The 19,748-nt window shown below is 30.0% G+C and overlaps 2 protein-coding genes across 2 annotated transcripts; both read left to right on the top strand.

Moving 5' to 3' along the window:
* The first annotated feature begins 1,686 nt into the window (after positions 1 to 1,686).
* Positions 1,687 to 7,211, top strand: LOC130823466 (chaperone protein dnaJ C76, chloroplastic). Its single transcript, XM_057688086.1, has 9 exons — positions 1,687 to 2,235; positions 3,476 to 3,604; positions 3,692 to 3,821; positions 3,910 to 4,030; positions 4,820 to 4,901; positions 5,271 to 5,321; positions 5,849 to 5,887; positions 6,078 to 6,177; positions 6,873 to 7,211. The coding sequence occupies exons 1-9, from the start codon at positions 1,999 to 2,001 to the stop codon at positions 7,001 to 7,003; spliced, it is 1,020 nt and encodes a 339-aa protein (XP_057544069.1). The 5' UTR covers positions 1,687 to 1,998; the 3' UTR covers positions 7,004 to 7,211.
* A 5,426-nt stretch (positions 7,212 to 12,637) lies between these two features.
* On the top strand, positions 12,638 to 17,374 carry LOC130826491 (probable WRKY transcription factor 69). Its single transcript, XM_057692074.1, has 3 exons — positions 12,638 to 13,005; positions 13,731 to 13,877; positions 16,558 to 17,374. The coding sequence occupies exons 1-3, from the start codon at positions 12,854 to 12,856 to the stop codon at positions 17,081 to 17,083; spliced, it is 825 nt and encodes a 274-aa protein (XP_057548057.1). The 5' UTR covers positions 12,638 to 12,853; the 3' UTR covers positions 17,084 to 17,374.
* The last annotated feature ends 2,374 nt before the right edge of the window (positions 17,375 to 19,748 follow it).

The following is a 19,748-nucleotide window of genomic DNA, read 5'->3' as shown; positions in this document are numbered from 1 at the left end:
TATATCTGATTCATACTAGCATAAAAACCAGGAAAATTATCTCTAATAGAATTCATAATAAAGGCCGGTTGCATTCCGGTTGCACTAAGCTGTCGTATGTGCTCCCGAATATCTACATTAATCCTCGCCCTTACATGACCATCTCTGTACACCAAGAACGGGTGGTTATGTTTTCCCTTTACACTAGGACACACCCTTACCGTCCAAGGTCTTTCTCCTGGTTTACGACTACTTCCTACAATCATAAATTTACACCCACAACTCCTACTTTTAGAACCAGGTCGGGCAGCATTATCTACATTATCTACATCACCCCTAAGTTTACCATAGCGGTGACATCTTAAATAACAACTAACTCTGGAACGTCCTTCTTTCTTTTTATAAGAAGCACGTGTAAATAGAAAACCGATTGTAATTGCTATCGCATCGGCCCAACTATGTAACTCATCTATGGAGATAAATTCCCTATCCGTAACAAAGCGACCGGAGTAGTCTACGTTGTCTCCAAAATTTTCAAACTCCTGCACATTTGAAATGATATAAATTAAGTGCATTAATGACTACAATAATAATATTTGGATTAATAATAACAACAACAACAACAATAATAATAATAATAATAATAATAATAATAATATTTATAATAATAATAATACTAATAAATAAATAGATAACGATAAATCAAATTAATAATGACAATAACAATAATAATTTTAATAATAATAAAAACATTACGTTAACAAAAAAAATTTAAAAACATTTAAAATAAATAAATAATGACAAGAAAAATAATAACAATAATAATAATAGTTATAACAATAATAAATAAATAAATAATTATAACAATAATAAATAAATAAATAAATAATAGTTATAACAATAATAATAATAACAATAATAATAATAATAATAATAACAACAAATACAACAATAATAATAATAATTATAACAATAATAAATAAATAAATTACGTAAATTAAAATATTAAAAAATTTAAAAAATAAAAATATCAACAATAAAAATTAAAATAATGACAACAACAATAATAATACTAACAATAATTATAAAAATAATTTAAAAATACATTAATACGTAAATTTTAAAAAAAAAAAAAAAAAAAAAAAAAATAGCAGTCGCACAGATCTGGGCGACTGAACCATGGTTCAGTCGCCCAGTTTTGTGCGACTAGACCATGGTTCAGTCGCCCAGATCTGTGCGACTAGACCATGGTTCAGTCGCCCAGATTTGTGCGACTTGTTTTTTTTTTTTTTTTTTTTCCTTCGAACGGCAATTTTACGTACCGCATCCGACTCATAGTCGCTTTCGTTAGCCATATTCAACCAACTACGCCTTACAACTTCATTAACACTTTTTAGAGAGATAGTACCAGTTTTTAGTGAGATAGTACCGTGTTTTAATTCGTATTTCAAACGCATCTCAGAGTTCGATATATATAGACAAATCATCCTCATTAAATTCTTAATAGTGTTATTAAGCGTGATTTACATTTATTAATTATTTTTCAACTCCAATGGCATTTTTGTAATTCTTTTAAATCCAGGGGCAATTAAGTAATTTTGGAGGGGGAAGGGGGTGGCGAAAAAATAAAAAGGGGTGGCGAAAAATAGCAACACCCTTTATTTATTACTAATCTTTATTTTTTTTCTTAAGAATCTAACCCTTTCTCTTTACTCCAAAATCATCCGGACGGAGAGAGTAGCCTATAAAACCCATTGGACAAGTGAGCACGCAACAGTTCATCCACACTTTGACACGTGCAAGCAATCACTTAGCTGAAGTCACTTATTCTTCACAATTCCTCCAGATTCTTATGAATCCACTCACACATATTTTTTCCACTATAAATATTCTCATCCCCATAAATTCATTTTATTTTCAAATAAAATTTAAAATAAAATAAAAATCTTTCACAATAATCCAATTAAAAATCCATAAAACACGTAAAAGTTAAAAAATTATTTCAGAATAAACAGTACGATGGCTCAATTACTAACCCCAGTACATGCTGATCCATTCAAATTGCAGAAGCCAGTACATACATTTAATGCAAATTCAAGTAGAAATAGGTGGAATGTGCATTCTACGCGCTTCCATAAATGGCGCGTGGTGGGTCAGAATAGAAAAACGGGTCATACCCGAGTTAAAGCAGTTGCTGATGATTCAGCAACAGTTGTTGATGAGTTTGCTGATGATTATTATGCTGTTTTGGGTTTGGTAATTTCTCTGTTTAAAATCTCATTTACCCTTTTAGAGTACTCTTTTTTATATATATATATATATATATTTTAAATGTTTTAGGCTTTTATTTGATTGTCTTTGGCATATAATTGATGATCTCTGTTCTGGGTATTCTTGATATTCAAATGATCAAATTGGGTATCATTTAGCAGATTTGATATTTTCCATTCAGGAAAAAGTTTTTTTTTTTTTTTGATTTTTTTATTGGTTTATAGTTGACGCTTAAAAGTTGGAGTGTTAGTTCTGAGGTGGTTTTGATCATGTGCAAAGTGTTCGATCATATAGGTCCTTGAATTAAGCCAACCTTAGATATGAGTTTATAGAACTTCTGTTCTAATTACTTGTCTTCGAGCCTTAGAAATTCGAAAAATGTTGAATAACATTGAGGAATAGAATTGGAAATAAAGATATTACGAAAGGGTTTAGGATTTGTAAATATTGAGGAAAAGATGAAAGATAATCGTTTAATATAGTAGTAAAGACGGAGTATCAGTGAATCGGTAGAAAAGATCAAAAACTAGAGCTCGAGAGACTTAAAAAGAGGGCGAGGAAGACCGGAACATGACTTGGAGGAAAGGAGTGGGAAATAATATGAATAACTTAGATTTACAAATTGAGATGGTAGTAAATCGGAATGAATGGAGAATTTGAATCCATGTGGACAAATATTGAAACTGAAATATTGATTCATGTAACCGATCCCAATCTTTTAGGATTAAGGCTCTGACATTGTCGTTGTTGTGGACTAAAATTGTTGTGTATTTTGCTCAGTCATTAGCTCTTATAATGCATGCTCACAGAGTTAGCAGTTGTGGCCTGTAGGAGAATCTAAGCCATGGCCCGTTTCATTTGATTGAAAATCCTGTTAACGTTGAATTGTGAAACATATGAAGTAGCCAAATTGGCTCAACACTTATAGAGGTGATTGTTTGGTCTACACAATAGTAGTATTTGGATTTAACCCTTCATTGGGTTGATTGATAATAATAGTGATAATGGATATTTTGTAGTATATCATTGATGATCTTTGTTTTGTGTATCCTTGAAGCTCAAAGGATCTAATTGGGTATCGCTTTTTCAAATTAGCTTTGGTGTTTTTTCTACAAAAAAGTAGCTAAGAGCATAGAAATAATGAAATTTAGCCTCTATGTTTTAGCTATGTTCTGGGTTTTGAAGCCATTCATGAATGATTGTAACACCCCAATAAATTTTTCAGTCACCAGATGCCACACCACAACAAATCAGAAAAGCTTATTACAATTGTATGAAGGCGTGCCATCCTGATTTGAGTGGTGATGATCCAGAGACTACAAACTTTTGCAAGTTCATCAATGAGGTTTATGGGGTATGTTTTCCTAAACGAGTGATCTTGTTTTTGCATGATATTAGGTTCTGGTCACATAAAATCTGTATTAAATTGGGTTGTGTACAGGTTCTAAGTGATCCAGTGCAACGCATGGTGTACGATGAAATTCACGGCTATTCTTTGACAGCAGTAAATCCGTTCATGGATGATTCGAGTCCTAGGGATCATGTGTTTGTTGATGAATTCAGCTGCATAGGTGTGTTTGTTGTGAATATTATAGCTACATTGTTGTGGTAATATTTGAATGCTGTATTGTCACCTGAATGTTTGATAATCTATGATAGGATGTAAAAACTGTGCTAATGTGGCATCGGATGTTTTCGAAATTGAGGAAGATTTTGGAAGGGCTAGGGTCTACAAGCAATGTGGCGTGTCTGATCGAGTGCAAACAGCAATTGAAAGCTGGTATGGATAATGTTGTGAGTAGAGGTGTTTAATAGAGCGGGTCGACCCAACGGATCAAGGGTCAGGTCACATTTTAACGAGTCATTTGCGGGTCGGGCCTTGTTGTAAAGGGTCGGACCGAACCGTTGGGAAAAAAATTTTAACACTTTTTTTTATATATTTATATGATATAAACATATACATAGGTGAGTCGGCCCAACGGGCCATAAGTAAAATAAAAACAATTATATGAACATTTAAGAAAGGGTCATAGTGGGTTGGGGTTAAATGGGCTTTGACCCGCCCCACCCGACCCGTTGAACACCTCTAGTTGTGAGTTGGATTAGCAATATGTTATTGAATCTGATGTGGTGAATAAATGACATGTTATATCTATTTCTTTTAGTTTATGTTATAAGCGTTGCTATTTGCCTTACCTTGTCTTACCTATGTCGTGTTCTGGGACATTTATTTTCATTTGCAAGTCATTCTCGAACCAAGTGTCTTACTGGCCGCAACCTCCTTATCTCTTGTGATAAGGGTATGGATTTCCGTCATCCAACCTTCTCTAGACCGTGCTCATAGTTTCTATGAGCGGGATATACTGGGTATGATGATGAGGAGGAGTAAATAACATTCTAGTTGCTACTACTTCCGTTCAGCTGAGTTTGCACCACTGTCTTAAAAAACTCTCCAAATTCCGAAGGGTGCAATGTGCAACTCAGCAAGATGGAAGAAGCTATTCTGTTCTTTACTAGTTAATGCAGTAGAATTTTGCTTCCGTTTTTATTGACTGTGCCTGTTTTACAGCCCAGTTGATTGTATTCACTGGACTTCTGCTGCACAACTATCTTTACTCGAAGATGAGATGCGGAGAGTAGAACGAGTAAATGTAAGCCCTCTACATTAGAAACATCTTTTCTCTCTTGACTTCAAGCCAAAAGATTGGAGTTTGCTAAATGAACCAATAGATCAGTTCTAGTGGTCGTCCACATTAATTTTTTCTTATCCGTTCATTTTGATTTGAATTTGATTCAAACTTACTTGAAAAATGCATCGCCCAAAAATTATGCAAAGTCGACTCTCTCATTGACTCGTTTATTACCTCTACAATTTGTTATTGCTTACTAGTAGCCTATCCAAGTCTAAAAACATAGGAGGGACCGATGACGATTGTACTATACATTATTTTTGTTTCCCGCTCACTTTTCTTTGTGAGTTGTGACCGAATGTTTTTTCCTCATATTAATACAATGATCAGGTTGCACTGATGCTAGCAGGCATGGGAGCTTCATCAGATGTATTCAGAATGGTAACTTCTATATTCTATGCTTCTTCGTTCAGGAGTAAGATGTGCAGTATTCTTTCAATAGACAAATGTATGAGATCTATTAGTAATCTGTCCAACAGAAAACAATAGTACTAATTTGTGAAAAACGATGCGCTTAAGATACTATCTCTACTAACCACCAATTATCTTTGAGCTTTAACAGCCTGTTTGACAATCAATACTAAATGGTGCAAATGGTAATGGAAAGTTAGTTTATTTTGGTAGGAATATCGCTTGACAAGTTTAATGTTCATACTTACAAAAACTTCATTTTCTTCACATAATTCATTCCAATACCATATGATTTGAAAATGAGGTTGATTTGAAAAATGTGGTTTTAGGTGGTAATGGAAAGTTATGGACAAAATAGTTTTTTTTTTGATCAAATTTTCATTACCTGACACACCACAAATCATTCTCATTCCTACTATTTAGTATCGATTACCAAACGGGTCGTATTTCCGTACCAACAAGTGTTCTGAATCGTTTAAGCCTTTAAACTTTTACAGGCTAGTTCTCGGTGGGAGAAACGACAATCAAAAATTCTGGTAAGATTTAATTTGAAGTTAAAACTGTTCTTTTGTTATGTACTATATACAGATTACGGCTGACACCCCTTTGTGTTGATCCTACTTCTGATCTGAATCATTTTTACTATCAGCCAGTTTGCAGATATGTCGGCATTGTATTGCTTTATACGAATGGTTGATCATACTCTTTATGTGTAACTTGTTTCAGGAAAAAGCCAAAGCGAGAATGATGAAACAGAAGGGAACTAATGCTGCTGATTCGTACTGGGATAACTTTTGGGGAAATCCCAAGGAGTATCAGACTACAGGTAACTGAAACTTACCCTTTATTCACTTAAGAAATAGAAGGTATTCCTATAACATTCCATCCTTGTTCGGGTCTCGATATTATCCATGCCGTAAAGGTGTTTATTCGGGTCATCGGGTCAATATCGGGTTAGGTGTTTCGGATCGGTTCAAAATCAGGTCTTGTGCCCACATTGGTTTTTATATTCATTTTGAAGTCGAGTTCGGTTCTAAAGTTGGGTAAATATCGGGTCTGTTTTGAACACCCTAACCCATGGGTTTTAAAATGGCCCCAAAAACTAAATCAAGTCTTTTCCGGCAAACTTTATTCTCACTCGTACAAACCCTGAGAAGTTTCGAAGAGGTCACACGTCCTAAAAATACTCTACGCCAAGCATGCTTAATAGTGTAGTTTTCTGCAAATGAGCTTCCTTAAAACTGCACCTTGTTGATATGGGTAGTACTAACACCAATATGGATTCTCTGCCGAATTTTTAGTGTCTATTTAGACTCATAGTACAAATACAAGACTTTTTTTACGCTCTTCTTTGTTAGTCGGAAGCATATCTAAACTCGCTCTTTCATTTCATAACCAATTCGTTTAAGTTTTCAACTATATACAAACACATTTAGCCTTTAAGACCATCTTGCATTATTCTTAGAATGCATTAAGATGATCTCTTCGACTAAAGTTCAAGATTTCATTTTATTGTGGCAGAGGAAGAAGTAAAAGAGCGAGCAAACAGAGCAGCAGCAGCAGCTCGAAGATGGCGTGAATACTCGAGGAAAGGGGCTGATAAGCCGCCCATGTATAAACTTCCGGAGACAGTAGAAGTGTCTAAGGAGTAATCATCATCCAACATGTATATAAGTATTTACCTTTTCTTTTTTCCTTCTTCATTGGGATTTTATCTAATAGTTCCTCTTACAAATGTATAGCTCACTAAATGATTCTTCTTCGAATCTAAATAATTAGAACTGAAATTATGTATAATATCAACCTATAAATGTATAAGAATAGGAGCTCCTCTGTAACGGGCCGCATGTGCAACCTCCACCAGCCAAGACTAATAAGTTTTTTTAAATCAACGGAAGCCAAACTTTAAAATGCTCATTTTAAAACGTAAAATGCCCATTTTAGTATCTAAATTTCCAATTTCGAGTATTTATAACGGCCTAACTAGTAATTTATTTTTTTTCTTTTAATTTTTCATAAATAATTTTTTTTTTTAATTCAAATTTGAGGCTTAAAAGGCCAATTCCGAGATGAAAGAATGAAGAAGCTATGATGGTGGGTTGATCGATGGAAGAACACAGCTACAAGCCTACACCATTATTCCTCTAAGATGTACAATGAAAAGATTGGTTGTTGGTGGGGAAGTGGTAGTTGCGGGTGGTTGTATGGCTGGAGGGAGAAGAGGTAGGGAGGTGGTTGGGCTGGGGTGGTGGTGACTGGGTTGGGGTTGAAGAATGGGTGAGAAAAAAGGGTTTTGAGATTTTGTTTTTTTTTTTCTTTTATTTTTTTTTTATTTTTATAAAGATGACCTTTTATCATAGGTTATTAAGTCATAGCGTATGCTATAAATAAATTCAAGTGAAAGTTGAGATTATTTAAAAATAAGTAATAGTTAGGATTATTTCTGACCAATAAGTAATAGTTGAGATTATTTTGAGAAAATTTTCCAATAATATATTACAAATAGAAGAAAAACCTCTAGTATATATAAAGTAGAAACCTATTGGTCGAATGTTAGTTTATTAAGTACTTTTATTTAGATGTTTTGTACTTAATTAACAAGTTATTTTTCTTGAAATTACAAATTTCTATGAAATTATGCAATATAATAAAAGATTTAGAAAATAAAAAATTGATAACTTTTTAAAGACTTATTAAATAGATTAACTTAATCAGGTTAGACTTTATTATATGGCACTATATTTTCTTAAATTAGTTTGAAGATAAATTAATTTAGGAATATTTACTTCTAAAACTCCACCTTTGAGTGATTCTTTTTTAAAAATATCATCTTTTGTTTATTTTTTAAAAATCCTATCTTTACACCCCATTTTCTTTTGGGTTTTAAAAAGTCCTAACCCTACCCTTAAATAAAAAAGTATTGTTTTTTAGGTTTTAGATAAATATGATACATTGATTTCTAAACGATAAAAGTCATCTAATCAATTTGAAAGAAGTTTTTTTTATGACCATGTGATACATAAAATGTTTTATAAGTGGATGATGTAAGCAATGTTTGTTTTTGTCATAATTATAGAATTTTAAAAGTAAATTATGAAATAAAATCAAATGCAAAAATAATATAATATATTTTGAGATGATTTGCTAATAAATTCTAAATTTCATGCATGTTCCTTATTGTAATAATTAATACTTAAATAATTAAATTTGAATCATTGGCTTTCATCTAAACCTAGTTTCTTAAATATGCCATACAGAATGAAATTCTAAACTATTCCATTATTCAATTTAGGGATTGTTTGTGAAAAAAAAAACTTTGGTGCCATCCTAAGTAGACCGACACCAATACGTAAATGTTCCGGCTGTGGAGAGAACAATCAACACTCTCTGCAAAGTTGAAAAGAACGCCTTTTAGGGTTTACAGTGTTTATGAACTACTAAGAAGGTATGAGTTGCTTTTCCGGCCGTTTCACTGTGTATTCCTGCACAAGGTAGCAAACGAGGGTAGAAGAGGGGTCCTCCGGGGTCCTCCAATGATTAAGTCAATAAGGATTATGAAGGAATTGCTAGTAAAGCTCGTAAAGAATCTGGGATATCTTTTCGTGAGAGAATAATGCTTGGGTTTCAGTGTAGAAAGTTATCGTACCTTTGGTGATGCATAGCATCGTATATTTACAGTGGTGGGCTTTAGGAGAAATCCCAAAACCCTAATGGAAGTTTAGGTTTTTACCTTAATGGAATCTTTCTCGAGATTAGTGGAGAAAGAAATAGCATATTTTGTAAGCTTACATGACGTCTGACGGTTTGCTAATCCTTACACCATGGTCCCCCTCCTTGTCTTTTAGTACACTTATAAGGGTAGAGTACGAGGTAGGTGTGGTGTCTTGCCTTATACAAGCATTGACAGCTTTTCTGCACATAACTGTAGTTGTCTCCTTGACACGTCATCGTTTCCGTTGCCATCATTCTGCAGGATTAACCATCCTGCAGGTATTTATACTCTTCATTCTCTGTCAGGGTCCTTTTGATATGACCCTGCTGCTTCTATGAGTCCTATTCTTTTGAATCTTGGCTGAGGAGTGAGTTTGGTCCTCCAGGGAGCTAAGTCATCTTTCCTAGGGAGTTGGGACCTCTGAAGGGATTCTGGTTGTTTTGTCCTGTCCTTCGTTCATGGTGATGATTAAGGTTTCTCCTCCTTCAGGGTCTTGGTACTAAGGGTCAGTTCCAGCAGATACAGTAAACAATTATTTTTCTCTTCATTCTGCACAAAGTGGGAAATACGTTCATTGGTCCCAATATTCTGGGGAAAATTTCTAGTTAAACTTAGGTACTTCTTAGTTTATCTCATTTTTATTGGTTAAATATTTTTACTGATTGAAACTGCTTTTTTACTAATTGAAACTGATTATTTTTACTAATTGAAACTGATTATTTTTACTAATTGTAATTGATTTTAGTTATAAATTATAATTGAATTCTTTTAATTAAAACTGATTTTTTACTGATTGCAATTGATTTTTACTGATGAAAGCTAATGTTTTATTAAAAATGATATTTACAGATTATTTATTTTTCTATCTGTTACACTCCGACAAGACTTAATTCCTCCAAGATGAAACCAGCAACCCCTTTAATTAGATAGAATCAAAAAGCTTAAGAAATCGTCCATACTTCTCAAAAGAATATATGTGAGCTGAGCCAATAAAAACGCTGAAATATAATTTTTTTTTATATAAAAAGGTCTGAAATTGTGTGGCCCAATATATTACCTTAAATAAGGATAATAATGTAATATTGATATTTTCTCTATTATATGAAACAAAACTAATCATACTTTTCACATATAAATTTTAATTTATTTATTTTAATGCCCTCACCATTAACTCTTAATTCCATTATTAGCAAGGACAATATTGATAGTTTCCTACAACATATCAATATTAACTCTTAATTATTGGTTTTTTAAGTCTCTCCATATAAGAGTTTAGCGTCATGTATTTTAGAGTAAAGTTGACCTATAAATAAAGATCTTTACGGCGTCAATGGAAATAACAATCTTGCATTTTAAAATATGGTACCAAATTCAATCTACTTGAAAATGACATTAGATCGAAAGACTTTGCCGTTGAAGTATATGAAACAACTATGTAAAAAAAGTATCTAAAAGTGTCACTTATCATCTACAACATCGTAGTTTCATTACTTTCAATTGTTATTTGATTTCAAATTCAATATATTTGCTTTTTGTTAATTCTAATGTAGATGTCGTATGACTTTTTACCAACGACTTAATCTTAATTTCAAAACTAAATTGAAACTTCTTTTATTTTATGATTATTATTATAACCTTTATATCTTCAATCCATGTATTAAACCATTATTAAATTTAATTGTATATAAATATTTATTGGACTAATCAAATAAAATGTGATTTAATTTAGTTTTCTATAGGTAAGAATATAATGTTCCTAATTTGAAACTCTGAAATGATGTTGTTATACATATAATTTATTTAAGAATATAATGGTTCATGTTAAAGTGAGATATTAATTATTTGATATGTAATTTTTTCCTATTTAACATTCACTCTTAGTTTATATTTTGTTTTTAATCTACAATCTAAAAGATCATTTAATTGTCTTTATATAAATTTAATTAACATTTATTTTTTATTATTTTTATTTATGCACAATTAAAAATTATTATAAATTAAAGGAAAATTTACTATGATCAATACAGCCTTTTACTGATTTTCCTACAACAATCATAATTTTCTACTAAACATGAATAATCCTAACTACATGAGGGTGTTTGCTAGAAATACACCAAGATAATTAATCTCTTAACTAATAAAACAAGTCATTTAGCATAAAAACATAAAAACAATATTAAATTATAAAAAATTGAAAATTAAAAATTATAAAGAGAAATAAAGTTAATTTATTTTTGGGAAATTATCAATGGTACCCTTAAATTTTCGTGCTTTATCAATGGTATCCCTAAGTTTTTTCGATTATCAATGGTACCCTCGTGTTATTGAGCGTTCTACAACCGTAACATTTTCTAATTTTTTCCGTTCAAAATCGTCCATAACCGTTAAGTTTTTTTTCATTTTCTTTTATTTTTCAATTTAAAACATAAAAAAATAAAAGAAAAAGAAAAAAATTAACGGTTTTGGACTATTTTGGACGGAAAAAATTAGAAAAAGTTACTGTTGTAAGACGCTCAATAACAAGAGGGTACCATTGATAATCGAAGAAACTTAAGAATTCCATTAATAAAGTGCAAAAACTTAGGGTACCATTAATAATTTTCCCTTATTTTTTTATTCTAACTTTAATTTTTTAATATTTTTGAATTTTATTTTTTAGCAATTAACCTGTAATAATCGATCATCATTTGGGCAACAATGTTCTTGAGTAAATTATTTTAAAATTGAAATTATTCATAGTTGATCAAAAATTAAAATTATTAATGAAAATCAAGAAGAAATTGGATTATTCTAAATAATTTATCCTAAATTAAATTAATAATAATAACATTAGTCATTATTCCCTCCGTTTTTATTTGCTTTTATCATTTACTTTTTGTGCAGATCCCATTATAAACTTAAAAGTCAATTAATTTTAATTATGAGTTTTTAAAAATTCTAAAAAGTTACTTCCTCCATTCTTTAAAGATCTTTCCATTTGCCATTTTGGGTGTTTTATTTGTTGTTTCCATAAAAAAATTTTCTATTTATATTTTAAATTTTTGAACAAACATCATCATTTAAATATTTTTATAATGCTTAAAATCTTCATATATCTTCCACTAACTTTATTTTAACATTTTTATATTCTTTATGGTCCGCTATAAGTTTTCCACTATCTTTATAAAAATACTTTGTTATTAGTTGTGGTTTTCATATTTTTTCCACTAACTTTTGTTTAATATTTTTTTTAATGTTTATGGTTCCTACTTTTCTTCCATCAAATTAAATATTCAATAAAATAATATATTCACTATCTAAAATATTCTAATTTTCTTAATTCCCACAAACGTTACTTGTGGAAACTTCATTAGTGAACAGAAGAAGAAATATTTAGAAAATATATATTAAGACAAATCTATTAAGATCTAATGGATAAAAAATAATAATTAAAGTTTAACATTAAAATTTATTAATTGTATTTGAGAAGAAATATAAAAAATGAGGTAGTAATAAACATGCACGATGAAATGAGCAACGGAATTAGGAAACTGATATGATTGGTGATTGCGTATTCGCCCGCACGACTCTCAAAAATAAAAACCCAACTGCCCATCTGTAAATATTAGCTTATTTAATAAATAAATAAGAAAGATAATAAATAAAAACCCTCGTTTCCTTCCTTCCTCCTTCCTTCCATTTTGTATTTGGACTCCATATCCAAAAACTCCCACCATCTCCATAAACTCTTCTTTTGTTGTATCACTAATCCTATTCACTAAATTATAATTATCTTTTCTTGGGTGCTCCAATGGTTATGCAAAATAAACATCAAAAGAGAATAATAACAAGTGAACAAGATAATAACCCGCAAAGCTCATCCGATTATGGACCCGATTCGCCAATCTCTGCTGATTTCTCAACACCCAACACCGCCGTTATTGCTTCTTCTCCTAACAAAAGGTTTGTCCCATTTTTTTGATCATGCTTAACACGAGGGAATTAATGCCCACCTAACTAACCCGACCCGTTTTCATATTTTGTAAATTCAAGTGGACCCACTTCTAAATTTATGGCAGCAACCTCTATGTCTCTATTTTGATAAGGGTATGAAATGTCATTTACCGTTTAAACTAAAACTCTTATACCCAATATAATGATGAATGATGAAACATTATCCATTTTTTAAAATTGAAAAAATTAACATTAATAATTAAATCTTCAATAATCTACTTTGGATTATTTTTAATAATTAATATTTTTCATATATTTTCCCACAATATATCATATTACTCATAATATTTAATAATAGCTTATGATGTTAAACAGAGCCGTCTTAAAAAATTTCTTGAAAAATTTAAAGGTTTTTTACTTTATTTATAGTAAATTTATTTATTTTATTGATAAATTTAACATATTTTTTTTTTATTAACTTTTTTATATACGGGAATAAGGAGGATCCAATGCGATAGATCACCTTACACATCCTAAAAGACCCTTCTAATGTCACATGCCAGCAAAATAAAACAAAAGTTGAATCATTCATGTTGTAAGAACAAGTGTTGAATTATTAGAAAATAATTAAAAAATTTTGGATTATAATATCAATTTTTTTCTTTAAAAATTTTATTTTGAAGATTAATTTTAAATATTAGTGATAAATTATGATGATTATGTGGGGAGAACAGTAGGAGGGGTATACAGAAAAGAGTAGTATCAATTCCGATACCAGATGCTGATGGATCAAGGAGTAAAGGCGAAGCATATCCACCGTCTGATTCATGGGCGTGGAGAAAGTACGGCCAAAAACCCATCAAAGGATCTCCATATCCGAGGTTTGTATCATTTTATCGTGTTTTATGCTGTATTGGATTAAATCTCTCTTTCTTTTCATAAAATGCTGCTGGTATAGAATGGCGTATTTTAGTATAGAGGCGGCTTTGCTAAACTACGCTCTTCCATGGAGTGGTTGGAAATTAATCATGAGAGGTTGTCACCTTCTAATTTATGTCCGTGCGTTACACGCTTCGCTTAATAACAAGTATCTAAATTGTATGATAAAAAACTTATCATAATTTAATACTCCCTCCAATTGAATGTAATTATCGACTCCTTTTATTATTCAGCTAGTCTCTTGAGATCCCGTTTTTTTGAGAGACGTATCTCAAGTCTAACTCATTAAAGATTAATGTCTACTTATCGTATTCTTAATGCTTACTTACCGTATCCTTAATGCCTACTTTCAATATCTTAAATGTCTACTTACATTATTCTTAATACCTACTTACAATATTTTAAGAGACATATAATGAGTCGGCTCAATTAGAAATAGTTTCTCAAAAAGACCGTCTCTCGCAAGAATTTGTGTTTATTATTTAGTCGGTTTACCTCTAAACCATAGTTTTTTTTACCAAATTATCCTCATCATGAACTATTTATAATTACAAAAATGTCCTAAATAATAGGTACGATGGATTGAATTTTTGGGGGTATACAAATACAACATAGGAATACCACTTTATGTGTTTTCCTCTATTTCGTAATTTTTGTGCCCAAACCAAAGGGGAGAGTGAATTGGAGGGAGTACAAGTTTTCTCTTATTTCTTTGCAATAATACAAATTTTTGATTAAATATAAATAATTGCATCTTAAGATTTTTGCTTAGAATAATATCAACTTTTGTTTATAGAAGATTATTTAACAAAAACAAAGGTAAATTAAAAATCAAATAAAACTTGATATTATTCTAGAAAAACACCACCTAAATTGGTATCATTAATGATAAATCAAAAGTTGATATTATTATAGGAATTTTAGCAAAAATTTTTTGTTATTCACAATAATTTTTCCATTTTAAAAATATGAATATATACAAGGTGGAATAACACATTTTAAGATCAATTTCATGGTTTTAATATGAAATTTACTATTTTATTCCTATAATAGTAATTTTTTTTCCTTGACATTACTTATTAGATTTATGATTAACATTATTATATGTTATTTTTGTTGTTTTAAAAGTATTAATAGCAAATGTAATTACTTCAAATTACAATTATTAATTAAAATTACAATCTCCAAAAGGAATATTATTTTTTAATCAAAAACAAGTTCTCGTTTGTGTTTTTAAGAAATAAAGCTAATGTTTCTTGTATAAAAGATTATGCACTTTTTGATCGGTTTTAAAGATACTTTCTCAAAAATAAATAATCATTAGTCTTATGAAAAAGAACATATTTTCTAGTACTTAAAAACTCGTTTTTCATGAAATTATATAATCTTAATTAATTTGTGATTATAATATAGAAGTATTATTAAGCAACTTGTGCTTCTAAGTCATTGCTAAATTTGTTGGTTATTTGGATAAAAAATTGTATATATTAAACCCTACAAGGTTTTACATTTTTGGTAGTTTGGATAAAATTAGAAGATTCTATAACATGTTCTCACGTATTATGTTTGACAATTGGAATATTAATGCATTGCATACATAATCTTCTCTTTAAAGGAATAAAATCACCAAATTATCCAATTAATTATCCAATGTCAGATACACTTAAACTTACTCTTATTAATGATAACAAAAATATTATCTTCGATTAACTATGATAACAAAAGTCATGTAAAACTTAACATAAATAAGTACACGTGACGTGATTTAACTAGTCATTTTTCTAAATTCATTATAATCAAAAACTAAAAAAATTATAAATAACCAAATGAAAAACCAAACAAAATAGCTTAAGGAGAAAGTTAAGTATTTTAAAGAAAAATATGAATATTTGATTATAAAAAAAAGGAGAGCAATTGAATTGTGTGTGGATTTTTAATGTACAAATGTGATTCAAAGAAAGTGTTGTGTCACTATCTGAAAATAAAAATAATGTAAAATAAATGGGAGAATGGGTTAATGAACCCACTTGAATTTTAATTTTTTAATGAATATTAATATTGTTCAAAATATATTAAAAATATTTATTTTAAAACATATATTTATTTGAATTGGAAAAATAAATATTATTCTTCAATATATTTTAGAAAATATCAATATATTGAAAAAAATACAAAATCTAAGGAAAATCAATAATATCTGAAATCTAAATTGCATGTTAAAATAACAAAATCAAACAGAAATAACTGAAAAAAATTCAATTTAAAATTAAACCTGGTCAAGGATTATTATCAAAAAAGACACTTAGTTTATAAACTTTTCCTATTTTATGATTATTATATTATTTAATAGTATTGAATTTTTTATAGTGTAAAATTGAAATTTATATTTTTGTAACATTAGGTTATTATTGACTTTAACTTTGACTTTTTAATCTGATGTATTATTCACTTTTAATATTTGTATGATTAATATTTGCTCAATGTGGAGCGTTATCCCAAAAGATAGGGAAAACTACAATCTCACGCAGGAATTTATTGGTCACTTTTAATCTATTTTCACCATGAAAAAAATGCATGCTCATGTGGGTTTTGTTTGTATTTGTGGATTTTTGTATTATTCAGGGGATATTATCGATGTAGTACCTCCAAAGGATGTCCTGCTAGAAAACAAGTAGAAAGAAGTTGTGTGGATCCCACTATGCTTATTATCACATATGCTTGTGAACACAACCATCCTTTACCTACCACCAAGCACCATCACCACCACCATAACAACCATCAATCTTCTGAAGCCCAAGCGGACATTGCCGATGGTGGTGAGGAAGCATCTGCGTCTCCATCATCTCCGATACATGTTAGTCTATTTGGAGATTTGCCTCAATTAGAATTTGTTGGGGACTCATTGACGTTAGGAAATTTGGGAGTAGAATACAATTGGGTTTCTGATTTGTCATTTGGTACTCCTGCTCTTGTTGGACCTAAATGGGAAGATACCGAAGTATCAATATTATCGATGGAAGAGGAAGATAAATTATTGTTCGGAGATTTAGGTGAACTTCCTGAATGCTCATTAGTTTTCCGTCATCACAAAGGAAACTTTGAAAGGCGTACAACTTCCACTCCAATATGTGGTCGTTTGATTTTGTAACATTTTGCTTCTTTGTCATACTTAATTTAATCCTCTGAATCAAAATAATTAGATAATATTCAAATGTCAAAATAAATGTAGCATCAATTCTTTTGATGTACAGAAAGTTAATTAAGAATGTTTTTTAACATTTAAAACAATTTATAATTTTATATATGATGAGTACTTTAAAAAATTCACAGGGATGTATTGTCATTGTAATACTATACTACAGAGAGTTTAGAATTCACACACCATCTTTCCTCTTAATTTTTAATACAAATTACTCATATTCTGATCAAATGCCTTACTATATTTATCAATCGTTCTTAATTTGTATTTTATTCTTAATCTATAAGTTAAAATATTGTAAAATAATAATCTTATTTAACTTTTTGTAATTCTTAACAAAATACAATCATAGATATATATATACACTTGAACAGAATGTTACAAGCACCAAGTAATCTCACTACCAAACATTATTTAGACTGTAAAGTCTTCAGAGAGACACATAATGTTTTTCTAAAAATATTATTTTATAAACACGGTGCTTGGATTTAAACTCAAGAACATGTTTTTGAGATACAACATTTTACACTCGATATAATCACTATATATCAAATCAATGTGAATGAACAAGAGATTATGTAAGATGTAAAATCAGAAATTATGGTAATAAGAGTTTACAAGACGTGGGAGGAACAGATTAAAAATGACATGCATGAACTTCACCTCTTTAAAGACCTGACCAGGGATAGGGGCAATTGGCGGCGCCTTATTCACGTCTTAGATTACTAAACTCGTCCCTTTTACCCATCGTTTGTTATTGCTCATTGCCTTTAATTATTGCTCTTTACCTTCTTCTTTACTTTTATCTTTATTTTTAGTTATTTGTACATATTATATTTATTCTTTTTGTAAGTTGCAGGTTTCTCTCTCTTTGAAGACCTTTCTCGAGCCGAGGGATTCTTTGACCACTCTCCTCTATGGATATGAGTTTCTATCATTCTTTCCTCCCTAAACCCTGATCATAATTTTCTATGAACGGAATACATTGGATATGATGATAATGATGTATATATATAGAGAGTAAAAGGAAGAAAAATAAGATAAGATAATCAGAAATAAAGTTATGATTAACCACCCTTATCCACAATGCAACTACCATTATTTATAATGGTGTTTTGCATCCTTTCATACCACACATTCAAACTTCAACTGAATACTCGATCATATTTCATGAAGGGACTTCCATAAACATATCAATCGACAAAACAATCAAAAAACACGAATGTTACTTTCTAGAGGAAAAAAGTGGCGTAGGCTTTTCCTTGGTTTACCTTAAAATCGAGTCGACTCTAAATCTTGTTCAACATTTCAGAGGAAAAGGCCGAGTCAGATTATCCTTAGTTTCCTTTGAAAACAAGTCGGATTTTACATTATAGACCAAAAAGCCGAGTCGGATTTTAGTTATGTTTTGCACTTATATGTCCCGTTATTTTCATAGTACTTGATATATTACTTTACACTTAATGTACTCAAAATATCCAACACAAAGTGATTAATACCAAAAGCGAGCACAAGCTCTTTTTTGAAAAACAATCTAAAGTAAAAAGTTTATATACTAAGGTTGCTGTCCATATTGTATGAAACCTTCTGAATTTATATAATTAGTCTATTTTTTTCGTTGGTCAACTTAAGATTGAAAATAATCACTTTAATTTTATAAGCGATCACTTAAAACTAAAAAATTAATCACTTTAAAATTATAATTAATCAATTCAAAGTTATAAGTAATTTCTTTAAGACAGTAAATATATAATGGACTAACCAAATAGAGATTGTCACACCATGTAACCATTTTAATCGAGAATTTGTGAGGTTATGGGTAAACCCACTAATTACATTTTGCAAAGTAATTACGAGTGTTTTTTAATGCTCTCTCCTCCTAAATACCAATACCCACGCATGTATAAAATAATATATCACTTAATATATAATTTAATATTAAAGATAATATATCACTTAATGTATCATTTAATATAAAATATGATATATCACTTAATTGCATTTGATTTTTTAAAAATAAGATTTAATTATTTTTCTCAATTTAGCTATTGAATATCATTTCCTTACTTAATCTATTAAATTTTTGTATTCTTTTTTAAAAAAAAAATAAAAGAAAAGAGAAATTTCATGTGGTAATTCTAAGGTTTTGGCTTTTCTAAGTGGTGGACAAACGTTTTTTTTTGTTCGCTTGGTGACACTAAGCTTCTAATATTTCCACTTTGTAGGCAAAAGGTTAAGATTTTGGCCAAACTTACGTTCTTATTCTCCATCATAACAACTTTTTTCATAAACCCAAACGTCGCAATTACCCTTGTGGAACATGTTTTATCATCGTGTATGGAGAGAAATAATTGTATGCTAATTGAAAAAATGTATCATTTACATTATTTACATTATATTAAATTTTATTTGTAATGTAGCTCTACAGTATGTTCCCTTGATATGTTAATGTGAGCAATAACTAAAAAAAATATATGTTATAAATGACTTTAAAAAGTAAATTCAAAATAACATGAGAGACCAATGATATACTTCATTTAGATAACATAACAGAGACAAATTCATCTTCAAATGTTGGTATCTTTGACAAATACCTTGGTATTTTTTATAATAT

Source organism: Amaranthus tricolor, chromosome 1 (assembly GCF_026212465.1).
Source record: "Amaranthus tricolor cultivar Red isolate AtriRed21 chromosome 1, ASM2621246v1, whole genome shotgun sequence".
Taxonomy (NCBI): domain Eukaryota; kingdom Viridiplantae; phylum Streptophyta; class Magnoliopsida; order Caryophyllales; family Amaranthaceae; genus Amaranthus; species Amaranthus tricolor.
This window is presented reverse-complemented; position numbering and strand designations above follow the sequence as displayed.